Source organism: Ptychodera flava, chromosome 11 (assembly GCF_041260155.1).
Source record: "Ptychodera flava strain L36383 chromosome 11, AS_Pfla_20210202, whole genome shotgun sequence".
In the NCBI taxonomy this organism is placed as follows: domain Eukaryota; kingdom Metazoa; phylum Hemichordata; class Enteropneusta; family Ptychoderidae; genus Ptychodera; species Ptychodera flava.
Window position 1 is genome coordinate 15450119 of NC_091938.1, and position 18437 is coordinate 15468555.

At 37.6% G+C, this 18437-nt stretch overlaps 1 protein-coding gene across 2 annotated transcripts in view; it reads right to left on the reverse strand.

Moving 5' to 3' along the window:
• Positions 1-2951: 2951 nt before the first annotated feature.
• The window catches only part of LOC139143620 (vacuolar protein sorting-associated protein 8 homolog), a 60042-nt gene continuing 44556 nt past the window's right edge, over positions 2952-18437 (reverse strand). For both annotated transcript variants that reach the window (XM_070714110.1, XM_070714109.1), the window contains 12 exons: positions 17733-17831; positions 14727-14816; positions 11367-11570; positions 10608-10761; positions 9569-9666; positions 8674-8755; positions 8106-8188; positions 7442-7522; positions 6145-6311; positions 5365-5584; positions 4682-4753; positions 2952-4014 (listed from right to left, as the gene is read on the reverse strand). In XM_070714110.1, coding sequence (XP_070570211.1) covers positions 3883-4014; positions 4682-4753; positions 5365-5584; positions 6145-6311; positions 7442-7522; positions 8106-8188; positions 8674-8755; positions 9569-9666; positions 10608-10761; positions 11367-11570; positions 14727-14816; positions 17733-17831 — 1482 coding nt within the window. In that variant the 3' untranslated portion in view covers positions 2952-3882. The remainder of the gene's footprint in view (positions 4015-4681; positions 4754-5364; positions 5585-6144; positions 6312-7441; positions 7523-8105; positions 8189-8673; positions 8756-9568; positions 9667-10607; positions 10762-11366; positions 11571-14726; positions 14817-17732; positions 17832-18437) is intronic.

Genomic DNA, 18437 nt, shown 5'->3' on the forward strand with positions numbered 1-18437 from the left:
TTTGGAAGTGGTCATTTTTGTGCTTTCATTGTAGTGTGCTATATCATGTGTGTAATTTAATGCTTTTTGAATGTAATGTGTGTTGCTTTTTTGCCAACTGGGGTATTAATAGTGCAGCCAATTATTAATTATACCATCCATAAATACCATGTGTTATCATGATGGAATTTGAAGATAATGATCCAAAAAACCAAATAGAAGAAAGGGTTACTCCAAAACTACTGGTATTTCACTGGACTTAAAAATTGGCAAACAGTCGAAGTACTTATTTTCAACGATTGCCATGTGCACAATATGCATAACAAATTAATTATTATTTACAAGTAGATTTAAAAACTAGTGAACCAAAAGTGTAAGAAAAGTACATCTTTGACCAAAGAATGAGAAACGTGGCAAGTCAAAGTGAGACTGAAATGGCTCTTGTGTGAAAACTGCACAATATAATAATCAGCTTGATAATTTCTGAGTGAACATATGGCCTAATATCAAAACTTTATCAAATGTGCAAATGAGCTAATAATCAAGATGTCAAGCCCATCAAAACCTTCAGCATTAATTTGATAGAGCCCAGAAATCTGAGCAATTCTTTTTTACATAAATTTACTAGTTATGCAAATTAGCTAATAGACCGTTTGTCCTACTCATCCAACATTAAGCACAACTAATTGAACCAATGTACCTCAAAGTCTAATCAAAAACCATTCCATTCAGCATTGATATAAAGCCTGATAAGAGAAATTCACTAGAAGTGCAAATGAGCTATCTCTACTTGTATTTGCTGAAAAGAACAAAGTATGCTGTGTATAATTAGGCTGTATTGAATTTTGCAGCACATACTTTATTCTTTTCTGCAAATACTATCAACAACAACAATATAATGATGACAATTATACTGAGTCCAAATATATTTTTATTTTTTTCATTTGTAGCTCATATTTGGTACGTATATAAATACCAAAAAGAGCTTATATTTTAAATATTTAATCATCATCATCATCACAATCATTGGAGATCGAGGGCCCTGTGGCCAGATTTTCTGTGCAACAATTACTGCTAATAAAGTATGACAAACATGCCTCAGAAGTCCTATCAAATTCAGCGCATTTAGTTTTGATCAATACAATGCATAAAATATGCGACACAATACATGGCCTCAAATGTGGGGCGATGTATTGTTACGACAGTTTAATGTATTATACCAGCACTCATGACATATATTTTTATTTTTCTTAAATTTGAAGTAATACAAGTACAAAATATATTACTTTATAGTAGGTCTTGAAAGTGCGTCTGATTTTGAAAAGGATTGTGGAGGCTTTCCAAATCGAAAAAACGCTACTTTGGCATGGAAATTGTGGCTGACGTGGTACTCTGCCTAATGGATTTAATGGATTGTCCTAACAGATAGTGTCTCTAGTTTAGGAAACAAAAGTGACATTATAAGGCCAATCAGACAATGTCAACTTAAAGAGAAATTATCTTTAATTGATGAACTGCTGCTGTTCTAATGCATATTAGACTGCAAGAAAAGTACCTGAATCATCTATCATTTTGTTGAGTATAGTCACATCCATGATAACAGCCAACCAAGTGTAAGGCAGATCAAGTTTATTTAAATCTTACTAAAAATTACTACAAAGGCAACTGACTTTGGTTTTTCAACCTTGACGTTCGACATTTTTGTGATTATCGGGAAGTGTATAGTGCAGAAATGACTGCTATACTAATCGACTTGTGCCAAATGACCTCATGAGGGTGCTCTAAAAATCAGAAATAACTGCGAAAGAAAGTGGTGGATATTGTGATGTACATGCCTTTGTATAACGTTCCATCATGACAGTGCACAGTGCGTGTCAGGCTTCAGATCAGCAGAAAAACTTGTAAAAATTCAGCATGATTTTTTGAACATGCTTGTAATATTTTCAATTATTCTATGACACGTGGCACTCCCCCTAAACTTTGGGACAACTTAATTATGTAGCATGAGATGTTCCAAAGAAACGCAACTGGGTGACTGAATCATCAAATGGTGAAAATTATGCATGCATTTCAAACTATTTTGAAGATTTGAAAGTGGAGAAAAGTTTCATATCCAAATGCTGACATGCAAAACTTCCCACGATTTGATGGCAGATGTGATGGCAAATTCTGTCAGTAATTTCGCACCACTGAGCAACGTCAGTATTTAATTTCAGTAAATTGTAATCAATTTTCCACTTCTACCTCCCCAGTAAGAGATCATTTGCAAATGGTCATCACCTCTCTCCTTACACAAACAGCACTGTTGGCTTAAACTTACCTTCCTGATTAGCAAATGCTCCCCCTTGGCCCTTTTTACCAGCTTGTGTGCTTACTTAGTAAACATCATTTTCATGGCCAACTTTAAGTCTCTCAACAAACTAGTCGCGTATTTCAACCCCTTCATGAGACGTACAGTTTGTTTCATTACAAACTTTTTAATGTTGCACTGAAAACAAAGGTTGCTCTTCTAAAAGTGGTAGATGGCGCCATTGTCATGATCAAACATGCACCAACCCTGCTCTGCTGGCATCAGCCACCTTTAAATTGTTCAAGTTTTTCTCAGTTGTGGCTTACCAACCATTGCAAGGCCAAGTGACCAAAGCTGCATGCTTAATGTGTGGTATACTTTTCAACGTATTTTGACGAAAACTATTGGCTGTAAAAGATCTTCCGGATTATCCTAAACCCAACAGTAATTTTCCCTAAACACTGAGACAGCTACTCCTACCACTCTTCCAGTCTACAAATGTTTACTCTGTCACCCTGTAACACAATGTGATCTCCATCACTCAATATATGGTTTTCATCTTGAATCTTATTTTAATCGCTGTATAGGTTAGGTCAAATAAAATGTAACACAAGCCGCTGAATAAGAGTTTTTCCTTTAATGTGGGCATGGACAAGCACATACACAAAAGATACACTAGGTAATTAATAATTCACGATTTTATTACTTGATGTTGATAAATACCATGTTTGTATCTTGTAACCTATTCACTCCAATTCTCTGTGAACAGGTCTACAATTGCCATTTACAACAATGGGTTTGGACCAAACCATGCTGGTGAACGGGTTAAAAGACAACTAGACTATATACTCACATTGCTACAAATACACTATGCTATGAAAATACATTGTACGAGTTGCTTCATCACAAACGCAGACTACTGTGGCAAGCATTGAGAAAATGCACATGATGGACAAGATTTTGGTTGGGTTGTTTAGGTGAATAACAGAGGGACTTGAAATAGAAGATGAGTCTAATTACGACAATCACTGTGACCTTACACTACTGTTAAAAGCACAACCTCTTTAAATACAAATAAGTCCTTTCACATTCAGCATAAGCATGGCGCTATGTTTCTTAGCATTGTACTCTCAGGGCTTGTTGTTGCCTGTCCAGTTCTTCTTCTTGTACGAATGCAATCATATTGATACAGAGAGCAAAAAAGTACCTCATTGAAATATACATGTATTACTGAAATGAACAAGAGCAATGCAATTTGTTTTGAAATCACCATAAGATAATTCATTTTTGGTAGGCTGGACATCACCTACACTACATATGGAGTGATCTGCCTCATTCTAAATTAAATGGCAATCGAACCATTTGAATACAATACTGTCACTCTGACAAGGAGAACAAAGGAGAAAGAAAACACTGTACACTTCGGTATATAGGATGTGTGTAATTTAAAGCATTATCTGCAACAATGAGGACTTGAGCCATGAAAATGCTTAACTGAGTATAAAATTCATCAGCTTGTTGCAACTTCATAATAATTCACATTTATAATGTGCCATTGCTAACAGGAAATAACTTTTTAAAGCTATTGTCTTGAGTTCCTATGGGTTTCCCTGTCATGATTCCAGGGGTGGTGCAGCTAGCTGTAGTTTGAAGCTCTCATTGTGCAGTATGCTGTCTGAGCTGATGATTCCTCTCTGGGCTGGGTTTCCTCGATCTGTTCTTGACAACTCACACAAGATGGCCAGCTGGAACACAGAAATAAGTCCAGTTGGTGATGTGGTCTTTGGACATACAGGTACCACTAACAACAGATTTACAAAGCAACAATTGCATCTCTCCTGTATGTGCCTCCATGAAATATGGAAAGCTAGCTAGGCTAAAAATTCACCATTACCAATATAAAAACTGTAATATTAATAGTGAAATTGAGGATTAGTTTTGAAAATGCTGACATAATTTAAAGTCAGCCAGTCCAAATATGGTAGGTAAGGTTGGTTGAAACACTTTAAATTGGCACTATTCTGATCAGTGTATATAAGTTTTGAAATATCTATGGAATGGTGCTGTTGTTTTTTAAAATGAAAAACTGAATAAATAAACTGACTGTCAAATTTAATACTTTTAGTGTAATGAAATCTGTTTGGGTATGTCTGGAATACAGGGCAATCATCATCTAATGATACGATGGCAACTAATTTGGGATAATTGGATGGTGAAGTAATGTCGATTCAGGCTGCAAATATAACCTTATCTCCTTTTCTTTTTAAGTGACACACTTGTTTTTACAAGTAATTTGTAATATCGCAACATTCAGCTATAGTGCACCTTACACTTTTGAGAAATTTGAAAAATATAAAGATCCAATTATCCCAAATTAGTTCCAATCAAGTTTAAGACGGAATTCTTACTTACCCTGGATGGTCCCCTGGTATTTTTTCTGAGTTGTTTTAGTGACTGTTCCTGTGTTTCATCTAAGTGTGTTTCCTGAAAGAAAATATTCTACATACATATAACACATGCAAAACTCCAGTTAATATTTCATCAAATACGAAATCCAATTGGCACTTGTTGAGCTGACGACAAAAACTAATTTAACAAACAATGTAATTTCCACTCTGGTGATCACAGTGAAGGACATCAACTTCTTACGTGTTCATCTGTCTTCCCTCAGTTTTACCTAATTAGTATTCATATATGCAAATTATATTACATTAGTGCTGTTTGTGTTTGCACATCTCATCCTATCAAAGTTGCATATTCATGTACCTCAGATAGTGCACTGCATAAATGGTTTTATTTCCTGTGTTTTCAAAGTTAACTCTTTCATAAGCCTTAGTTTACAAACTTTGCAGATGTTGTTCAAACTATACCCCTAAAAGCACTCAAAATTGAGAAATTTCTGGTCAATCCAACATGCCAAAATGTCATTTTTTTTATAAATAAAAGAAAATGCCATGAAAGTAATTGTGCTGCTTTTGGTCATTCAACCCTGCCTTCTCCATTAAGATCCAGAATTACCATGCAAAACAATAGGGTTGAAACAAAATTAGGTAGAGTACGGCGGTGTAAATCACAGAAAGATTAAGTCTTCCAACCTGTGACTTTTTCTTCTTATCCCCTGCAACACCAGCAGCATTTTTACCACCAGGGGGTGACGTAGTTGTTGGTGACAGCTGTGTAAGGCTCTTCTTTCTATCCCTCCTACCCCCTCTTTTATTGGTGTTACACTGATAGCAAAACCAGTGCTGTTGCCCTTCGATCATGGTGCAGCTCCCCACTGCCCGGAGACACAGGAGGTGATACGCATGGCCACAACTGGAAAATTGGAAAACATATCAGTCATATAATACAACAGAAGGTGAAGTGAAACTGAGCGTTGTCTTTTAATGTCAGTGAAACTCTGCTCAATCTAGAATAAATGAGTTTTTGATGGAGGGTACTCATTATGATTTCTTTCCCTCTATGGGAAATGAAGAACACCTTAGACAAACAAACTTTTCACACTGCGTCTAAATTGTACATATTTGAAATAACGGCTTTTATATTGGGATCATGTATGAGCATAACCCGTCAGTCCAAGATCATGGGCTATTGCACTCTTGCTTTGGCTACCTTGATGGACTAAGGAATCGTTCAAATGTTCAAAATATTTTGGCTTTGGACTCGTGGAACCTGAGTACGATGTAGTGATCATCTTTTGGCTACTTGACGGGCTGGTGGTCCTGAAAATAATTTGCTCTCCCCAGTAGAATTCAAAATACAGTTTTGATTTTTTGTAGCTACCCCGTACACATTTCATCTATGGTCACGTCCCTACTGTATGTTAACCATACTCAATTGGTCAACATATATCTCTCTCATCGATAGACTCTTACCTGAAGACTATTATGTTTTCATCCTCTTCAGGGTACGTGTAAGGTTTGTTGCAGACATGACACACATCACCCTTTGGTACCATGCCCTTGTTGACAGACTGTTTCAGATTGGCTAGCGACCAGTGCAAATCATGATTCAGCAAACTATTTGTTGTTCTCAGCAGAGTCTGTGTAATGTCAATAAAATAGAGATGTCAACTTAATAGCATTAATCCATGGGTCATCAAACTTTCCATGATTTCTGATTTTTTTCCAGTCAGTTTTGTGATTTCTTAAAATTTCCTCGAGTCAGCCCTGTACCAATAAATGTAAATGTGTGATCGATCAAATTTTCCTGAGTAAAAAAACACAACCTTGAGTCGATAGCTGATCAAATAGCGCTGATCGCAAATGACGTCACTGTTCTCTCTCATTAATATGCATAAATAAACATTTGTCTGCATTTTCCGCATAAACGACGAAAATAAAACCTGCGAGTGTTAGAAAGGCTATTTAGCGTCACACTTATTCGTATGAATTGATGACTGAGACTACAAGCTGCAACAACAGCCGTGCATACAACGACAAAATTTGTCCGAATTTCAGCTTATTTGTCCGAAAGTCGCACGCGTGCAGCTATATTTAGTAACAAACCCGAAATCGCGATCAACGCTATTGAGCAAAGGCAACACTGGCACACAAGGAAGAAAAAACATGAAAACTCAAAATATTCGGAAATATTTTTAAATATTTATATAGAAACTAAATAGATTTAGATGTAACAATGTAAGAATGTCAAAATGTTACAATCTCTATTGTCTGTCAGAACACTTATGATGATGGGAGAATGTGCCTAAAGAGACTGCCGAGTTTAAGTAATATATTTTATGAAAACAAACTGAAAAATCTGATCATCTCTGGGACATAGGGATGTCTTTAGAATTTGACACAGATGACCCTAACATCTAACAGTCTGCAGATATGTTTATTTGACACAAGTTCATCCTCCCATCTTATTTAGAAATTTGTTGTCAAGCGTAAAATGTATACTGTTAAGTTTATCAGGTAGAAGTAGAAAACATTTTTGCGATATATGAGCTCCATTTATGGTTTATGTGGTCTGACTTTCAACAACAACACAGCAACTTTAACATGTAACCATGTCAGTTCATGGTAAATCACGCAGTAATTTGAATCAGTGACACTCATTTCTTCCACTTCCAGCTCACATTTCTCTTTTTCTACATGCAATCACATCAATGCAATTCAAATTCATTTGGCAAACATGAAAGAAAAGTATAACCAATATGATACTCACCCGTTCATAGTTGTAAGTGTCTAACATTCCCAGAATTAGTTCTCTCATGTCACCAAATTTTCCACTACTGTAGGTAGGATCCTAACGTGGTAAACAAAGCAGATTCATGGGGTTGGTTGAAACACTTTACATTACGACATAAAAGGAACAAATGTGTTACACTCTGGGCCTATTTAGATTTGGAGGTAAAATTGTATGCACAGTCCCAAATGTGTCCTATTGTCTTGCAGAAATCCCATGGCAATCCCACAGGTTTTTCTGAGTCTAATCCTGGTGTATTTACGGAACTCATAGAATTCCTGTGGGATGTTTTTGTAAGGAGAGAGAAGTTTGTAAGCTGATATTTTTCTATTGAAGCCAGATTCTATGAAATCATGTACAACTTTGCGGGAATTCAAATATGCTGCTTTCGTTGAATAATAACAGTTATTACTCGGCCATTCAGTTATTTTCAAACAAATTTTTCATGGTCATTTTAAATCCCATAGTGATAGTACCATGAAATTTTACTGGTGGATAAAATTGCATTACTATTTCTGTAAACAAGTGTGTCTGAGACAAAGTCCTGTCAAAAGATCCTGTTTTTAAGGTAGTAAGATGAATGTCAGATTGATACAGTTCAGTGACCTATTTTTTGAAATGATCATAACTTTGAGGGCAGTACCTGCATCGTCTTCTGAAGAATTGCTGGCAGTGCTATGTATCCCATCATGCTGTTCAACACATGCTTGGTCAATTCCTTGAACTCTGCAGCAAAAAAATTACACAGCAATTGCTTTGGTCACGGCACTGCATGTACAAATTCTTCAACAGTATTTTGGTTCAGTCATGCATGGTCACCCATCTATTCAGTATCTTTCAACATGTCAAACAATTTAAGTAGTGTCTTGTATCAAATAAAATTCATGAAAAATGGCCGACTTTGTCCCTTTAAATTGTGTGACTTTCACATGTACAATATGGCACTGGATTTTTCATTTTTGTGAGTATCATCATTAGATAAATATTAAAGGAGACATGATGAAGGAATATCAATATTGTGCAAATTCTTTACATTTGCAAATGAGCAGTCAGACATCCATGTATCCATTTTATTTTTGGAAGCTTGTCTTGACTTAAGATAATAAAGGGAGATGTACAAATTTTGACTACTGTCTCGTATCTTTTTAATACAAATTTCACCTTTGGTATTTCTGACACTTTCGCTCATATGGAGAGATCATTTAACTCACCATCTAACTGTGCATCTGGAATAGAGCCTTTGATTTTCCTCTGCGCTGCCATCATTAGGTCCAACAGTGGAAACCACAGACCCTGGTGATGAAAAGGATAGGAGATCAACAAGCATTAGACAAACTGAAAACAGTGATACGGCAAGGACGGCACCCAAAAAGTAACGGAAAATTCCATTATTTTCTGTGAGTTGTTTTGACAATTTTGCTGGATTTATCTAGGGTTCCAAATTACCAATTTCAGGAGTATATGCAGATTTGACATGTCACAGGGGCTTCAGATGTGACAAACATGTTTGACTTAAACTTGACATTTCACGATGGCATGACACATTTTGTATGCTGCAGGCGGCTAATTAATTTTCAGTGAGTTTCAAAGAGTCAATTAAATTTTTCCAGAACTCTCCTGAAGTGTATAAAAATTCCAGGAGTGTGCACATCCTGTGAACCAGTCTTTCCACATCATAATGTATCATCACTGTGATGGGTAGGGGGAGCTTCTGGATTTTGGCAGATGTCATCAACTGTACATGGTAACAACTAAGCCCATTAGTGAAAATTTGTCACTGAACAGATTGTGTTACCATTTGTATAAGTAGAGTGTATCAGCAAATTATTCATAATTAAGCTGGACTCTGATTCTGCAGACATTCATGATGTGGTGTGTTGATCATGTACATGGACATACTGTACACCTACTGTGTATGCCTTGACCATACGGATAGAGCAGAAAACAAGACAAATGTTTTTGACTTTCATCTACAATGGAATAAGATTTCATTCCTTAGTTGATAAATGTGAGTATAGCTGGATGCTATCAAGAACAAAACTTAAATCCAAATATTACAGCAATCATAGCAAGAAAAATTATATCAGCAGGGTTGATGTTACATACCTGTCTTTCAGTTTCATCAAGCCTTGGTGAGTTTCTCTGACAGAGCTGAACCAGCACCATTAATGATGCCTTGACTGCACTCAGAGATACTGCAAGATCTTCATATCCGAACAAAGAGAAGAAAATACAATAAAACATATCAAAATAAAATACATCAACTCCAGAAACACATTTAATTGAGTATCATCAATTCTAACTCTGCAGTGCTAGTGAGATGTGCCAACCAGTGTGACAGGGCAACCAGTGTGACAGGGCAACCAGTAAGACATGCCAACCAGTATGACAGGCCAACCGGTGTGACAGGTCAACCAGTGTGATAGGCAACCAGTGTGACAGGCCAACCAGTGTGATAGGCCAACCGGTGTGATAGGCCAACCGGTGTGACAGGGCAGCCGGTGTGACATGCGGCCCATGTGACATACCACCCGAGTGACATGCCAGCCAGTGTGACGTGCCAGCAGGTGTGACATGCCACGTGTGACAGGGCAACCAGTGTGACAGACCAACCAGTGTGACATGCCGGCCCATGTGACATGCCACCCCGAGTGACATGCCAGCCAGTGTGACGTGCCAGCAGGTGTGACATGCCACGTGTGACAGGGCAACCAGTGTGACAGAGCAACCAGTGTGACATGCCGGCCCATGTGACATGCCACCCGAGTGACATGCCAGCCAGTGTGACGTGCCAGCAGGTGTGACATGCCAACCAGTGTGGCATATCCAATTGGTGTGACATGCCAACTGGTGTGACAAGCCAACCATTGTGCATCATTTGTAAAAATATAATATATAGGATTTATTATGTGTAACATAGATATTGATGTGATCTGTACCCCTAGTGCATATCTGCTTGCTGACTGACATCTGCATTATGGTGTTTTGACCAATTACAGACTTGTTTGTAAGAAACATTATTGACCAATCACAGACTTCTTCACAAGAGTCCTTTTGGTCTAATCACAGACTAATTTATGAAGATGATGCATGTCACTACACATGACAGCAAGTTAAAAATTTCAACTTTCTGCCGAACACTTACCAGGCTTATCTTCATTATTTTGAGATGTGATTTCCGTAAAAACTCTCACTTTATTCTGTAAAGTTTCCAACATGATTCCGAAGGCTCCTTGGACATCTCCAGCTTTTTCCAATAGGTAGGCTGTTGCATTGGTCAGTTTGTATCTACGAACAATCTGAAATATAAGATGAGAAAACGATCAATCACATTGTATGATATATGACACATTTGCAACAGCATTTCATATCAAGCAGAGTTGTAAATTAATTTTTAGTAACCCTTTTCCTGCCAGGCCTGTAAAATGCCATCTGCCAAGTCAGTAAAATATGAGCTAAAAATGATATTGGCCCTCAGACCTTCACGTTCTCACCTACTTGGCATGTACTGTATGGTGGTATGTTACCGTTGGTTGAGTTGGTAAAAGTCATGTTTTACAGTATCTCTGTCTTCAAATTTTCAAGATTTTGTTTAAATGCAACATACAGGATGTATTATGCCATATTAGTTTCAACCAACTTGACCTGATGGTGACATATGAACTTGGCAGGATTAGGGTTAACTTTGCACTGTGAGAAAATGAATGTGATGTCCAGACAGATATGATATGGCAACTGTGTCTAGGATGAATCAATGCCTGTTACACACTTTCTCTACCAGACTTAATGGTATGATCCCATAGTTTTCAATAGGCTGGGTGAACCCATGTACTGGAAATAGGGGGACAAAAGGGTTACAAATATGGGGCAATCACCTGAAAACATTCACAAAACTTAAACTTACCTCTAATGTTTCTTCTATTCTATAGTTTTCAGTATTTCTGACATAGTTATAGACATTGTTGATGTGGTACTGACACATCAGTTCAATGTACTTTTCTTGGACTTCAGGGTCAATGATGGCCTGCTCTCTCACATATATTGCACTTCCCGATGATTCTTTGTAATCAAACACACCTTTGAGAAATTCGTACAGGACAACTTGACTCTGCAGAAAACAAAAATAAGACAAAAACCTGTTGAGTGTTTCCTTTCCTGTATGGTTGAACCCATTCATGAAGAAAGCTTTGTTTAGTCCTTCTTGTATGTGGATCTTGAATTCAGAGTAATTCAGCATGCCAGAAAATGCCAAGACATTTTGACCGGTTGACCTCGCTGTTAATTTTATGCAGGAAATTACAATAACAATGCTTGGTCGAATGACGCAGTGCCTTGAGGGTGGGATCGCCAGTGGTATATTGGGAGGAGTACCTTCCCGATGGTGATAAGTGGTGCAGATTACCGTCGCCTAGGTGACTGGCGTATACGCGTGCCAAAAGACACCTATGGTTGATTTCCTGTTGACCAGTCGGATGGCAGAGTTGCAAATACCTGGACTGAACCATTTGGTTTTTTGTGGGTGTCGGTGGTACTTTGACAATATAAGTAAAGATGCACATATATTGAGTTTATTGTCTTGTTTATGAGCGGCCAGTATTTCCAACAGCATAAATTATGTGCATTTGCCCTTGAAGAAATAAATAATTTTCGAATAAAACATCGCGAATGTAACTACATTCCTTAACCTCGACGTACACTTAAGTGCCCCAAAGAACCATGAAATCGCCCGACTTTCGATTGAAGAGATGAATTTTGCCAAACCGCGTATACAGAAAAAGTGGCAGATGACTTTATTTTTAGAATCATAGACAGTATAGCGAGATGCAAAAAATGTGAAACAGGCTCCCCACCTAACTATCCTAAATGTTTTTGTGTCGAGTTTGTGTTTGATTCGTTTCGAAAATGTGTTCCTACATTCTTATCCGATTGTTTGTGTTAATGAAATGTTTGTTTCGCTTTGGATATTTGTAGAGAAGTTTGGATTAGTGTGTACGGTAATGTTTTGTTTGTGTGGGGAAAGCTTATGGCGAGACGCAGCCGGACCTATGTTGTTACAAAAGTTGATAGAGTCGCCCTTTGACGCTTGCGTTTCGAAACCCGAGTGTGGTTTCTCATCAGTCGCAGTGTAGATTCTTTCCTTAGTTTGTGTTTGTGAAAATTTATTTTAATGCATTTTAGTGGTCTTGCTTTCCGAGTAGCGAGGCAAGTACATTAATTTTGGTCACGTTGTGAGTCCGTTTGGTGGTTCGGTTTGCTTGTTCTATATTTCTTTACTTCGGTAAATTTTGTTTTGACTGGTGTGTCTTTTAGATTTTTGCGGAGGTTTGTGAATTTTTAGGCAATAAGTACCACTGCGGGGTACAGATTTTATGTTTATTGGATCAAGATACTTACAAGTGTCCTGGTTGATGTGCTTGTTCTCTTTCATTTTAATTAATAGTTCGTTTACTTTGTTTACTGTTTGTTCTGGCTTGTTGTGTTACGTAATTGCCTTTCGCATTCGAGTACGTAATCGTTTGTGTTGACAATAACGAAAACCGACCCTTGTCGAAGGGTTATTTTCCCAAAATTTGTCCATTGTTTGCAAGCTGGTTTATCGCGATTCTTTTGGCACGCGACATGTTTTGTTTCCTTGTTTGAAAGGGTATCTCTAGAAGTGCGAGTTTAGAAGCTTCAGATAGCTTTCAAGTTTTTGTTTTTTGTTGTTCGTGGAGTCCAATTTGACTTTTCTTTGAATTGGTGTTGCGATTGTTTGTGTCTTACGATGTAGCGTAGTAACATTATACGACTTTATTTGTTGAAATCCTGAGGTGGTTTTATTCTGTTTGTTTTGTTGGTGTCCGAATGAATTTTAAGGCTTTTGCCTAGTACTATTTTTCGGAGTTTCATAGTTTGAGCGATGATAGGTTGTTGTTGAATTTCATGTTGTTGTCGGCTTTTCTTGGAAATACCTGATTTTCTGTTACGTTACTGTGATTGTTTATTTTGTATTTAATGTTGTGGTTCAGTTGTTTGTTATGTGTACGATTTTTGTTATTCAATGTGCTTGGTGAGTAGGTGTTTGCCGCCTTCTTGTCACTGTGTGTGCGTACATGGACAGTCTGCATAGCCCTTGCATGTGGTCTCGATTTTGATCAAACTTACAATTTAGGAGTATATATCAAAACTGATAAATGATTTATGTGATTACTGTAGCTATAGATAGGCTACATTCAGGATGGGCAGCGACGGGCAGTAATTAGTAGGCAAAACAGGTGGTTTTCACCGTAGGCAGAACTCGGTGCAATGATACTGAACATTAATAGTAAGCATGTCACTTGAAGGTAATGCTGTAGGTGAAACAAGGACTTCAAACGCATGATGGTACAAACAACACCACAAGTGAAACGTACACATAGAAATACACGCGTTCCTACGTTGTGCCAACCCGGGCCACGCGATTAAAATATGACTGATACTGCTGGATAGTGTTAATTGGGTCGGTAAACAGTCAATTAATAGTTTAATTGACTACCTGGGTGATTGGCAGGTCGTGTCCAACGACGCATATGCAAAGCAGGCCAAAAGACAAAAGCCCCCAAAGTTATTGACAGCTGGCCAGGGGTCACCATGAATACGTAATGAAGCTTCACTACGCAGAACTGCGTAGTCAAGCCCTTCTTAACCGGTCAAACCCTCTTGGCATTTTCCCTCATGGGCTAAAATAGTTTTAAGAATACTTCAAACTACATTATGTTCTGGTAATTATCCATTGCCTCAGTATACATTATGGTGTATTGTTGTAGATTTCCGTCAAAACACCTCACCAATAGATGAAAATTCTATCTTTATGACAATCAGAAGGAGCATTTTAGATCAAAATGACTAGAATGCAAATAACTCAACATGTACTTTTTTGAGAAAATGAAATTGAAGAATTCATTGGAGCAAAGAAAGTTCAGCATAGAATTCAGTGGAGTGGGGTGTAAAGTGGCTGTGCTCAGTGAATTTTTTACCATAACATTATCACTGTACATCACAACTCAAAGAACACTTTTTGAAAACCATCAGTATGTGACAATATGCCACTGAGCTCTGCCTTTATGATGATGTTTGATTTGCCCAATGAACATGCAACAGTAATAACACGATTATCATTCAATATTGGCTGCGACAAGAGTCTCAATATGCAATGGGTGGCATTCCAAATATCGTAACTTTTGGAAACCAATCTTTGCTTCTTCAACAGGACAGTCTTGTAAAAACTTCTGAGCTGTGTACTCACCTCTAATTTTTTGGCGATGTCAGTGATTGAGTGAGTGAAGTCATCCAATATCAACTGAGCGGTTGTTTTGCTGTCCAGCGTCACCAATTCCTTCGAGAGCAGATACACAACACATACAGTAAAATTCTTCTTGAATATCATGAACACTAAATGTGGCCTTTCACCCTTCCATCATCAAATTTGGAACATTCCTATTGTTTCTGAGGGTAAAACCTGGACCTCTACATTTGGAACTGGGGTGAAAGATTTAATTTTTGTGATAGCACTGTTAAAGTCAGAAGAATATGCAATTACGTAAATTTTACCTTTGGACAGGATGAACCTTTCATGTATTTGTTTTTGTTAATCATTTCAAATAACATAGGGGACTTAAAATGTTGCATTTGAGATGTGACACTGGTATTACAATTATGTTTTCAAGGTATCAATTACCGGTAAATCTTTTCAAAATATCAAAACACTGATCCAGCATTCTAGTACAACCCACTATTTGTCAGCCCGAAACCCCATGGGTAAACACACTGAAAGTGTTTTTGTTAAGGTTGATACTGAGTAAACTTTACCGGGGCTTCCCCGTCATATTACCGAAGTTCCCCATGCAATCACATAGCAGGCATCAATTTGTTCCCAACCAATGCTTGTACCTACGGTATGTTCTTAAACTGTAGTAAAATACATGAATTTACTATACATTTTGCAAAACTTTCACAAACTAATTGAACATTCTCTCTATCTTCCATTCTCTGAACAAGTAATACTGATCCAACATGCCAGCACAACTCACTATTTGTCAGCCCCTCATCCACAAAATAAATACATAATGTTTTTGTTAAGCTCTTTACCAAGGTAATGGGGTTTTCCAGTCATATTCCTGGAGTTCTCCATGCAATCATATAGGAGACATTCCCTTCGTTGCAAACTCATGTATGAACCTACGTTCCTAAACCTTTAACAAAAATACTGATGTAGTATACATTTTGTAAAAACTTCAAAAATATTTAAACTTTCAACCTCTATCTTATATTCTCTGAACAATAATTGTAGATATAGTACAATCACAGTACATTCTCACAGTACAATCTCAGTCCATTCTCACAGTACAATCTCAGTACATTCTCACAGTACAATCTCAGTACATTCTCACAGTACAATCTCAGTACATTCTCACAGTACAATCTCAGTACATTCTCACAGTTCAAACTCAGTACATTCTCACAGTATAATCTCAGTAACATTCTCACAGTACAAACTCAGTACATTCTCACAGTACAAACTCAGTACATTCTCACGGTACAATCTCAGTACATTCTCACAGTCCAATCTCAGTACATTCTCAGAGTCCAATCTCAGTACATTCTCACAGTCCATTCTCAGTACATTCTCACAGTACAATCTCAGCACATTCTCACAGTCCATTCTCAGTATATTCTCACAGTCCATTCTCAGTACATTCTCACAGTAACAATCTCAGTACATTCTCACAGTACAATCTCAGTACATTCTGACAGTCCAATCTCAGTACATTCTCACAGTGCGAACTCAGTACACTCTCACAGTACAATCTCAGTACATTCTGACATCACAATCTCAGTACATTCTCACAGCAAAATCTCAGTACATTCCTACAGTCCATTCTCAGTACATTCTCACAGTACAATCTCAGTACATTCTGATATTACAATCTCAGTACATTCTGACAGTACAATCTCAGTACATTCTAACAGTACAATCTCAGCACATTCTCACAGTCCAATCTCAGTACATTCTCACAGTCCATTCTCAGTACATTCTCACAGTACAATCTCAGTACATCTCACAGTACAATCTCAGTACATTCTGACAGTACAATCTCAGTACATTCTCACAGTACAATCTCAGTACATTCACACAGTCCATTCTCAGTACATTCTCACAGTACAATCTCAGTACATTCTCACAGTACCATCTCAGTACATTCTCACAGTACAGTCTCAGTACATTCTGACAGTACAATCTCAGTACATTCTCACAGTACAATCTCAGTACATCTCACAGTACAATCTCAGTACATTCTGACAGTACAATCTTAGTACATTCTCACAGTACAATCTCAGTACATTCACACAGTCCATTCTCAGTACATTCTCACAGTACAATCTCAGTACATTCTCACAGTACCATCTCAGTACATTCTCACAGTACAGTCTCAGTACATTCTGACAGTACAATCTCAGTACATTCTCACAGTACCATCTCAGTACATTCTCACAGTGCAAACTCAGTACATTCTCACAGTACAATCTCAGTACATTCTGACATCACAATCTCAGTACATTCTCACAGCAAAATCTCAGTACATTCCTACAGTCCATTCTCAGTACATTCTCACAGTACAATCTCAGTACATTCTGATATTACAATCTCAGTACATTCCTACAGTCCATTCTCAGTACATTCTCACAGTACAATCTCAGTACATTCTCACAGTACAATCTCAGCACATTCTCACAGTCCAATCTCAGTACATTCTCACAGTCCATTCTCAGTACATTCTCACAGTACAATCTCAGTACATCTCACAGTACAATCTCAGTACATTCTGACAGTACAATCTCAGTACATTCTCACAGTACAATCTCAGTACATTCACACAGTCCATTCTCAGTACATTCTCACAGTACAATCTCAGTACATTCTCACAGTACAATTTCAGTACATTTTCACAGTACAATTCCAGTACATTCTCACAGTATACAATCTCAGTACATTCTCACAGTCCATTCTCAGTACATTCTCACAGTACCATCTCAGTACATTCTCACAGTACAGTCTCAGTACATTCTGACATCACAATCTCAGTACATTCTCACAGTACCATCTCAGTACATTCTGACAGTCCAATCTCAGTACATTCTCACAGTGCAATCTCAGTACATTCTGACATCACAATCTCAGTACATTCTCACAGTACAATCTCAGTATATTCTCACAGTACAATCTCAGTACATTCTCACAGTACAATCTCACCTCTAAATGCTTGATGGCTTCTTGTTGTAGGGCGTCCTTCTCTTCCTGTGCGTAAAATCCCTCTGACATAATACCATGGATAAATGAAAATGCTTGGTGCTAAAAGGACAGCAAAAATGAGTCAGTCTTCTTTAAGGGACAATAGAAGCATTTTTGATGAAATTTCTATTTCATGTAAACAAATACATTTTTGTATTCTTTGCCCAAAGTATATAGACATACAGAAAGTACTACCATTTCCAACAAAAATGCATTGTATGTAATATCAGTGTTTCATCTAGATAGGAAGATGAGGGGATTACAGAAAGTACTACCATTGCCAACAAAATGCATAGTATGTAATATCAGTGTTTCATCTAGATAGGAAGATGAGGGGATTACCCCTCTAAAGACATTTTGGCAACCCCTAGTAATTTGTCAAGGGGGACAACCCCCATGAAATGGTGCCAGTCACACCTTAGAGACACAAGTAGAGCACATGAACTGGTGAAATCCCTCCTAAATTTTCTTGTAAAGGGGAAATGCCCCTGTTGATGCCATGCTGGATGAAACACTGTAATATGCAATGCTACTGTTGACAAATGAATTCTAGTTTAGACTGGAATCCGTTTTGTGGTACCAACGTTTGATAGTACACACATACACGTTGCATCGACAAGCAATTCAAGATGATCATAGAAGTGGGAGCAACAAGGAACTGCATTT